Raw genomic sequence first — 11,064 nt, 5'->3', positions numbered from 1 at the left:
TTGCTGGAAGATTGGTTAGAATAAACCAAATGCACTAAAACATCTCATAGAATCCATGCTGCGCCGCAAACTTGCTGTTATTCGAAACAAAGTCGCCCCGATTCGATACCGAATAAAGGTTTAAATGTTCGTATTTTTTTGGCCAGTGTGTGTATGTTTCGAGGGTATTTCCAGAGACTTTTCACAGGACCTTTCAGCTATACTTTTCAATAATATTCTAAGTATAATTTCCGGTTGTAGATATAACTGCAAAAAAAGGATATTAAAAATAAAAATTGCGTACAATCATAAATTCCAGCAGTCCATTCTCATAAAATCAGGAGAGGAATAATGCTGTATAAGAATAGCAGGCAATGCCACTGTTGGGATAAAATCATGTATTGCTATTGAGCAGTTTTTCTGCTACTCTCCGCTCACAACTATTATTGGTGTTCTTATGAACATTTCACGCGACCCATCTCATCACTATGGCCACGACCTTGTCTTAAAAAAGTGACAAAGGCGTCGAAAGAAACAAGAGGCGCAGAAACCACCTCAATCGGCCTTCACTAATCAATAACACTCCGCAGATTTTCATCCAGAAGGTAGAAGTGACGTTCGCATGACGTCACTGCACCCGCACCTCTCATGTGCCGAGCCGCCACGGACACTGTGCAAGGCTTCTCTTCCTCCCTTGCTTGCGTCCGCTCTACATATAAACCATCGGCGACCAGCATACACCTTTCATCCATTCTATCCGGGTCCAGCGACGTCCCCCCGTTCTTTGGACTCACTTCTGGAAACCTTATCGAAGTTCGGCTTCCACTCCCCAACACTTCTCTGTAAAGCGTCGTCTGGTTAGTGATCGCCGTCTGCCTTTCCGTGGCCTTCCAAGGCCTCGTTGTTGCTGCTAGCGTGCAGTTCCGCCGAACGTGCCATGCTAGCACGTTCTCCTCCATGCTGGTCGCCATGCAGTGCGGTTTTAGCGCTGGTGGTCCTTGTGAGTGTGCTTCAGCGATCGGAGACCGATGAAGTGTTCACAAACTCTTTCCTCGTACGACTAACAGACGACCATGGCAACCAGATGGCCCATACGGTGGCCAAAAGAAATGGGTTCGTCAATGTTGGCCCGGTAAGTGCATATCTTTTGCTCACAGACATTTGATAAATCAAAGGGCTCTATCTTAAGGTAAAGGTACAATAGCATACGTCATGTACCGGTATAATAAGTGCCTCTAAATTGTTTTGTTTTTTTTTTTTTAAGCGTACATCTTCTCTGGTGTGGTTAAAGACTTTTCTATATCCTCATTGTTGAATCATTGACGTTAGGCTTAGCAGTACAGTAATCATAAATGGGGAAAAATGATTTGTTTGATTTGCATATTCGTTTATATACTTTTGTTTGATTCTGCACACTATAATCGGTCTCTGTCTAGCAAAGCTTCTCCCTAAATCTTAAACTAAGGGTTTGAATACTACAAATGATGATTTAATAGTGCATCAGCCATTTAGCATATATAGTAATGAAAATGGAGAATTCTTTCAGTTTTTTTCCTTTTAATAAAATCTAATCAACATAATTCTTTCATTGATTCTTATTAGTGACAATATGTTCCATAATTATCATTTAGTATTAATTATAATTAATTTATTTATCGTATTGTACAAAAGGTGTTATCTTTCTCTCTCTCTCTCTGGCGTTTTCTTGTTGGTATATGCGTGTACTTCTATTATGATACGCTGTGAGTTAAGAATCTTAATAATAAACTTAGGTGTCACGAGACACGCCTATTGTTTGCGCCTGCGCACTGCTTCATATGAAGATGTAAGATTTATTTATTTTTTGTACCTTTTTTGTTCCATACGGAGAAGGGATTCGTGGGCAATTAATAGATGAGAGATTTTCTTATGCGTATGAAACCAATATGAAAAAAAGCAGAAACGTAAAGATGGGAGTTAATCTTTGAGACTAGAGAAGAGCTGTTCTTCTAAAGAACCCAACTTAATGCTCGTTTGGAATAAAACCAATGTACACAAGTGTACATGAGGGAATATACAAAGTAACTTCGTAAAGTTTTCGTAGTGGGGAGGGGGAAGAATTAATTTTTTTCGAAATTATAATTCTGCTAGCTAAAGATTTCTCGGGACATATACCACCTGCTTCTCCAAAGAACTGATAATGCCCTCTGTTGAGCAGGCGTCGGATTCCTAGCCATATGGTGAAAGCGATTTGTTGGCTAGTAATGAGTGAAAAGTAAACCTTACTCTTTCTCTCTCTACTTGCGTGCCCTCAGCAGAGTTGGTAAATCGCCGTCCTCCTTCCACCCGGTGGAAAAGACCCGAGTTCGAGTCCCGTCGATGAGGTGAGGAATTCTTCAGGACATTTTTCACACTGTGGCTGAGTTAGTCGGTCTCGGGCGAGGATAGCATGGTTTTTTCTCCCAGAAACTCCGGTTTTTCGTCCAACAAACAGAAAATCGATCACAGAACGTGCAATTTACAGACAGTATACACGGAGCAATATGGCCCTAGTTGCTGATGGTCCTAAAACGCTATAACATCTATTTGCATCTTCTGTCAACTCATCCTATGTTTGGGCACTGGTCCCAATACGGTTTTGTACGTTATATGAACATGGGCCATACGAGCATCATGTGTTCGTACTACGCGATATAAAAGATAACCCGACAGAATCGGGTTCAACTCCTGTCACAAAAAAAAAAAACACCCAACAACAAGAAGGTACATGTCGTTTTAGCAGTGGGCCCAGAAACACCAACTCTGGTAGGTGGAAGTTTGATAAATCGTTTCCTGTTCTGACGAATCCCTGTTCTTGCTGTTTCACGCTGATGGGAGGACCAGAATATACCACGAAGAATTCAGTCTGAGGGTTAAAGGAGTTAACTCTTAACCATCAGAACTTGGTTAGATAGGTGGCATTATGATTACTTGTCATCAGATTGATTTAAGTTGGCCAGTCAGAGTAGTTAAATGAATATAACTCTCTTATATTCTCGGAAGGTAACTATATAGTCCCATAAATACAATTCCGTTATACATGATTCTATTAACTCAAAATCCGTTTTCCCAGATTCCAAATTTGTTTGCTCTCTTAACTTGATTTTATTGATTTACCTGATAACTTGATTTATAACAGTATCCAGAACATTTCGTTTGTATTGTATTTCTCAAAAATTACGTCAATTCAAGTCCGGTGCTAGGTTTCTTCTGATTTCTCAACTCTCAGCCCATTTTTGATACTGTTCAAGATCACTATAAAAAATAATTTCAAGGTTATGGCAACGTTCAGAAAGGTATCTCGAAATGAAGTTCAAGGTCTTTCAAGATTCTTGGTTATGTGGAATTGGGGTAACGAAATCAGTTAATTCAGGCATAGTGTAAGAAAAAGGCCGATAAGTTTCTCCATTTCCAAGAAGAATCCGCTCCTTTGTTCATGGAAGAACCGTGGTCTTTTGAATTGATTGTGCTACTCACGAGAAAAGCAAGAAAGGCTAAGACTATTCCAAGCAAAGAAATGTGATCTTGCGTAAAAATTTGGATGGAACGTATAGATGAAATAAATAAGAAAAAAATTCTGGGAAGAAATATGATAGGATCGGGTTTCTACCTCAAGCTAAAGTTGGTGTGTCCTCCTATCTCGGAGGATAGTGTGGAAATACATTCAAGCAACTGGCGTGAATATTTTTAGATTTTTAACAGTAGGAGTATAGTATACTATTATCAGAAAAGCGTGAGTAAGATCCTTAATGGACGGAATTAGGTTGATAGAGAGATGCATGCAGACAGGAAAGCGAGTATCCAGTTGCGAAAGAAAAACAACACGTCATAGGCTGACGCTTGCTTAGAATACTTTCCCATCTAACCCATTTTCATGGATTTTAAAACTTCAAAGCTAGTTTCAACGTTACCATGGTATTTTGTCATTAAGTAGATGGGGTAAGCAAGACGTTCCCTCGAGGATAGCCAGATACAGAATCGATCTAATGACCATTAATTAACTGGAGAGTTTGATGGTAGTTTCAGGTGTTTTTAAATAGGTGGCTTCTAATGGATTTTTCCATTACGTTTCAAAGGTCTGTGGTAAGAACATTAAGATGATGACTGGATGGTGCAGATTTGTTGTTTTTCATTTTTTTCCCAATAGGCCGAACACGAAACAAGAAAAGACGGCGTAAAAACACATCACAGTTAATCATGAAGCACATTGAATTTGAATAATTGGAGGAATGCCATTAGGGCCGAGCATCTTCTTCGTATCGAAGTTCGTCAAGGTTTTCCTTTTGTATTTTTGATGAAAAACAAAAGAAGTTGGTGAAAAATAGGACGCTAGTAAATTATCTTCAGTTGAAGATGAAACAGAACGCATGTCCTGTGGTTGGTTTGTCTTCTTTTCCGAATGAAAACTCACTTTTTGGAAGAAAAACCACTATGCGAGGCCAGGATGCAATGGTAGCGGAGGTAAAAATCAAGTTACAGCCAATGGTTTTATCAGTTGACATAAATGAGCGATTGTATTTGGACAAGAGAAGTTTCTAATCTTTGGCTCTTCAAGATGGCTGAATATGTTTTTTATTTTGTATAACATATCAGTTGAAATCTAAGATTTTTATCAATATGTATAGAGGAAGAGCCTTGGAAAAGGCCAATTGAGATTATGTAAAGGATTCGGGAAGACCCTTCTTGCTTGCTCGCCAACCAGGATAGAAATCACAAATAAAATAAAGTTGATTTTATACTGTACAAAAATATAGTGACGATTAAAATATAAAAATAATGATATCAAACTCGGACTGACTGATAAAATGAACAAAGCAAAAGGAAAAAAAAAACCAACCATTTTACCTTTTGATAATCTTGTATCTCTTTCAACAATAACCCGACATTCAATTTTAAAACAAATCTATAATAATTGTAGATGTCAACTGTTAGTGCAATCAATAATCAGTAGTCAAGTTGCAGTATGGAGGACTCACATGATCATTCTTCCTACGAATGACACGTATTGATGAAGATCATGTGGTAACACTGCAGTACTTGAACATATTACCACAGAAATACCGGAAACCTAAGCTAGTCCAGCAGTGTATGTATACCATACCATGACGTATGCTCAGTTCACCACAAGGAAATGGCCGGTCTTGTATGATCCCCACATCCTAGTTCAAATTTCCTCATGTAACCCGGATGTGTAATGACTCTAGCCACTTCATGGTTATAAAATTTTCCTTTATCATAAAAATGTTTCATTAAATAATGCTAATGTTTGTTTTATCTATTCAGCATTTATTCTCCGCTCTAGATTCTATTTTCAGTTACCAAAGCTACAAAAATTACATTCGGATTTCCTTTCCAGATGGTTAAAGCTGACTATGAATCGGTGAATTAGTCCGAAAATAGAAACACGGGTGTCATAGAAACATATTGTGGTGAGCTCAACTTTTAATTTGGCCATTTCAACAGAGATATAACCGAACGTTATTGGACTGTGAATACGAGCTAATATTATCTCCCACACACACCAACGCATACACGTTCTTTGAAGAATTATTGCCCTGACTGCTTCAACCTCTCCATCCGTTAACAGATGCTAGAAAAGCTGATCGAGTAGCTATAATCAACCACATGTTGGTGACAGCTGTCTGTAACATCTGGAGAAAGGCTTTTTCAGTCAAACAGAACCTACCTACTAGTGGCTTTGTATTTTGTTCCAATTCCAAATACTATTATAATTTGGCACAATAACTGCTGGTGTACGAAGTGTATGATATCAGCTTTGTTAAACAGCTGTTTATAGGTTGTTTGTTCCAGAATATTCAGATTCCTCAAAAACAAATAAACTATTGAGGCATTGGTAAAAATAGCTATTGTACAGGCTACCCTGGTGGGTAGAACAGTTGATGTAATCACTGTTCGTCCTCCCACACCGCGTAGAAAAGACCTGAATTCGAATACTATCAGTGACCCATGAAATTATGGGTTTTTTTCCCACAACGTGGCTGAATTAGTCAGTCTCAGGCGAGTGTAGCACGATTTTCTTCTTGAAATTGGAGTTTTTCATCCAGCAAATCGACCACCACACACACTCAATTTACAGACACGAGTTTTTCATCCAGCAAATCGACCACAGAACACACAATTCAGACACATATAAAACCATACAATAAATAACTAACCAACCAATAATAACAATAAAACTGAATGTGTATGCAAATAATAAGAATATTATTATTTGCGTACACATTCTATTTTAATTAGTGCCAAAAGAAAACGTCATGTGAAGTAAAGGAGGATCTTGGTGGCCACATATTCTTAGCAAGTGTAGGCTCTTACTTTTTTTACAAGCCAACCACTGTTCTTTGACGTGCGATGACTATGCATGTGGTGATTTACCGCTGTGCGCCATTGTAAGGACGTTCTAGCGATGCTGGTCGTGTGACTTATTCATCACAGTCGTCTAACTTGTGCCAGCCGTTTGCCTCCTGGTCGATGACCTATAAATATGGGTCTTAATGACCTCACCACACTGGCACGTGCGTACCCTGAAGTAAACAAAAGGTTTCGCAAAACAGAATATGCATTCAAAGCCCACATTTTATTTCCACTCGAATAATTTGTTGAGATACATTAGGAGATAGTAGCCCTTTGATAATCCTGATGCTTACACCCCCCAAGATATTTAATCGCATTCACGATCTGTTGTTAATAAACAAGTGAATTTGAAGTATGTTTATCTAATATTTTTCCCCTTTTCTTTGCTTCATCGTTCAAAGTATTTCTCCTTTTATTGGTAGCTGCCAATTCTAAATTGCTGATAGAAGGGGCTGGTGTCTCATTGGTTTACTGAGAACGTTGTTAGTTCTTCCTAATACGCCCACGCGTACATGGAGACAAAAACAGTTAAGGTAGATACTGTAAGTGCATTTGGCCTTTCGAACAAGCGCAGGTTCATTCTGATGGTGAAAACTGAAGGGATGTTGTGTCTACAACTTTGTAGCTTATGAAGGCGCGTTGCGTACGAATTGCGTTAAGGGAAAAGATATTTCTTGAAGAAAATGTCGGAGTGGCGCATATATGATGTATGTAAAAATGTTCACGTGATTTATATTGATTTAAGAAAGCAAGTTTCAGTTTGTTGTATTTTCGCAAGTGCTGGTGATTTGCATATAGTTCAAACAGGCGCTGTGACTCGTTAATTCAAAATATCCAATGAAAATCAAAACTTTTAACTTTAAATCGTAGCTCAGTGTAGCGAGAAGTTCATAGACTTGATGATTGAAGAAAAAAAATCTAATTTGTTGTGTTCAAAAAGCTTACAAACACGTGACTTCCTGTCACTCGATCATGGATTTTGTCTCAATGTTCCTCCTGGTTTTATCATCCCACAAACGAGTCTTGTAGCGCAAAGAAATTTACAGACATGGACGCCTCAACGCCCGTGTTGCCGAGCGGTAACCTATAACCCGACGCTATTCAATATGAGCATTTTAAATGATGCTCAATACGTCATGATTATTAAAATGTTTTCTTTCCAAGTAATCCAGGAAGAACGTGGGATTTCAAAACATACTTGGTTTCCTGTAAGTTATATTAAAATCAAAAGTTTGTAGATAATTGTATTGTAAAGAACTGGTTTGCTTTCTACTCGTGTTTCTGTTTTTAATGAACTGCACTAACTCCACTTAATGAGAGTTGACGATAAATCCTCAGGCAGTTCTATCGTAGAACTTTAGAACCGTGGGTGTGTTCATGTAATTGATCCCACTGTTTTAATTTTATTTTCTCGTAGTGCAAGTTAATGTCAAAGAGCAATGTTGGAGACTACTATATGAAACTGCGATCGTTGGCTTAGTATTACAGCCATCTACAAAGTTGCGTGCCTAGAACCTTGGTCATCTTAAAGAAAGCCTATAATTTAATTCTTTAATAAGGATTTAGAAATTCTTGACGTAGAAGCCCTTGCTCACTCAGACTACTTTAGAAGCAGATAATTCCCCATGCAAAGAGGCTTGTTAATGAAGCGTAAGTAATTATTATGTTAATTACTTCGCCCATTTTTCCTTGATCGACTGTCATTCGCGTATTCAGAGTCTTTAAGGATTCCTTCGACCATGTGACAGTGACATGTTTCTGTACCAACAGAACCAGTACCTCCTATCTCTAATGTCATCCCTTTCCCAACCTCTACTTGCCCTTCCTGTTGGCACATTATAGTCTTTGTTGCTTATGTCCAATAAAACTTAAACCAACCAAACCTTTCTGTTCTTTTTTGTCAGGGACTTGCTCTTCGGCATGATTAAAAGTACTTAGTTTATATGTTTCGCTATGATCATTATCCCACATTGTTTTGTAGACTAATTCTCTGGAAAGTTTACTTCCGATGTTCTTAGTGAGTGTTTTGTTCTGGTTAAGCATTAGGGCCGTTTATTGTTAATATTAATAGCTTCGTATTGGTCAGAGTCCATAGCTATTTACGAACAAAGTACTACAGATTGACATAAGCTGATTTCTTGGAGTAATATAGGCAAAAGGGGACTGCGCTGAAGAACGTCTTTCCAGTTCATATCAAAGATGCTCAATGGGATTGAGATCAGCAGAACTCACAGGGCAGATGGTCGAAGTCTTCATGTTGTCATCTTGAAAGTGCCCGCTGTTCGTAGCGGTTGCGTAAATTGGCCCTCCTGCGTCCGTCTCCCTTGCATTTTCGTTACTAAAGTAGAACAGTGGTTATAATAACTTTCCTCCCTCACTGGAAAAGGTCTGAGTTCAAATCCCCTCAATGACGCGAGGAATTTTTATGGGTTCTTTTCAAAACGTGGTTGAGTTAGGTGGTCTCAGACAAGGATTCATTGATTTTTGTCCCGGAAACTCCAGTTTTTGTCTTTCAATCAGCAAATTTTTCAGTTGACTTGAATTTTTCTCTTTGTTAAATTTTAGTTTTTAGAGAGAAGTTTGTTTAGTGTACAATATAAAGAAATGGTTGAACTGAACGTGGTTCCTTCTTTAATTAATAACTGAATACCACATGTCCTTTAAACAATACTTATAAAATGGAAATAATATTGTAAAAATATTTATATAGGTTTTTTTGGTATCTTTAAAATTTTTCAAACTTTTACATATGATGTTGCACATACCCAAAACTGGGTTGAAATAGGAAATGTTTTGGAAAGAAACTATTGTTTTATGTAGTTACTCTTCTAAGAAATATAGAAAACTGGCTGAAAAACCTCGAAGAATAAATAACAAGCAGGTACAAAGCAAAAAGAGAGGTTGGGATTGTTATGGAATAAAAGTTAATCCAAGACAAACCATGAAGGAATAAATTACTGTAGTTTGGTAGCGGGAATTGAACCCTGGCCTACCCAAACTGGTGAAAAGTGTCATAGTCACAACACTGCTGAGGAGCAGGTACAGATAAATAAACCGCCCCATTTTTTTAAAAAAAATTTCTTGGAATTTCTTTCTTAATATTTTTCTAAGGCTTTTTTATATTTATTTTTACCAAGAACAATCTCTGTCTTTGCATCTCTCTCTCTTTATTTCTTTCTTTCTCTCTCTCGCTTTGGTATTTGCAGTTTCCATGTTCAATGTTTACCCAGTTCAAATCCTAAGAAAGAAACTCTTCTTTTTACGGTTCGCTGGCCTTGCAGCCTTCCCTAAGGGCTTTCGAAGGCGTATATATGCACCAAAGATATCTACTTGCTTGCCAGAGATAGGAAAAAAAAAGTTCTTGGAAAGAAATCCGAGTGAGAATTGAAACTTGGAAGCAGTCAGCTTTAATTCCCGAGGGATTATTTCTTCCTCAATTCTTTGACGCTCTTTACCATAACTCTCCAGCCAACGTTAGAAAAAGAAACAAAACATCTGCAAGCACACGTACACGTAGACTGTTATAATTTTTGGATAATTAATTAATTAGCGAGCTCATTTCGAATGGTAATTTCATTAATTATAATCAGATTTAAAAATTCACTCGCTATGGTTTCTATTATATGCAGGTAAGTGATAGTGAACCGTGCATTTTATTGGAAAATAAAAGCAAATTTTTTTCCAGCGATCTTTCCTTTTCTCTGGGCTATGTCCGCGTGGGTAGCGAAGTGGTTCCTCCTTACATGGTGTAGGAACGGCCTTTGTTCGAAATTTTCAATTATGAGGAAATTTCTCGGACCTCAACATGGTTGAGGTCCGAGCTCTGGCGAAGGCATTACAATCATTGTTTATTGCAATCTGTTTTCCAGAATCCATTATCAGGGAAGTGTGCTTCTGATGCTGTGGTTATAACCAAGGACATACTCTGCATAGTCAATTTGCTAGGTACACTTAAATGTACACTCCTAGGTGAGTTTTGAAATTATGGTTGTCAAAACCATAATTCCATTATGGAGTCTATTCGGACATGTGCTTACAAAATATGAACATTTTCCAAAAATTCTGCCACAGAGACGTCTAAATAACTGGAGGCACAGTAGTTTTGACCGCTACCTTTCCACAACCGTATGGTAAAGGCCTTGGCTTGAGTCCCTTCTTGGCGGAAAAAATTATGGCTTTTTCACATTAATATCTATTGTGGCCGAGTTATTCGGTCTTGGGCGAGAGTTTCTCCTCTGATTTTTCATTCAGCAAAACTGGCAAATAGGCCATAGAATACACTTAATTTGCAGACATAACATACTGATCCTGGAACTGTAATTACTGCCATCCTGTATTTTATATATTTACAGTCCCCTCAACATAGATAGATTCGTGATGTCTGGATTTTACTTCTGTATAATCTAGAATAAATCGATATCTATAATATTAACCATGCTGGTGCACGATATCTTCGATTATATTATCATGTGTGCTCTATATAGATTTATTAACCATGATGTAATCCAAAAAAACAAAAATAAATCATATCTTGCAGGTAACAGATACTTCAATGTTTCCATAACCCAAAACTAGTGAGAGTTATGTTTAAAATGAATCGATTCAGTTGATGATCGAAATTGCTGTCTGTGAGTGAGTAATCAAGACCGATTTTGTTGCGCATGCAGGGAAAAAACACACGGTCATCAAATAGCT

General features: G+C 37.9%; 1 protein-coding gene across 1 annotated transcript in view; it reads left to right on the top strand.

Moving 5' to 3' along the window:
- Window positions 1–623: 623 nt before the first annotated feature.
- The window catches only part of amon (prohormone processing protease amontillado), a 122,868-nt gene continuing 112,427 nt past the window's right edge, over window positions 624–11,064 (top strand). Inside the window, exon 1 of the mRNA XM_090386527.1 lies at window positions 624–1,111. Within this exon, the coding sequence (XP_090242653.1) occupies window positions 917–1,111 (195 nt within the window). The 5' untranslated portion in view covers window positions 624–916. The remainder of the gene's footprint in view (window positions 1,112–11,064) is intronic.

The sequence above is a fragment of the Mastigoproctus giganteus genome, chromosome 12, assembly GCF_048544385.1.
Source record: "Mastigoproctus giganteus isolate SK-2022 chromosome 12, ASM4854438v1, whole genome shotgun sequence".
NCBI lineage: Eukaryota > Metazoa > Arthropoda > Arachnida > Uropygi > Thelyphonidae > Mastigoproctus > Mastigoproctus giganteus.
This window is presented reverse-complemented; position numbering and strand designations above follow the sequence as displayed.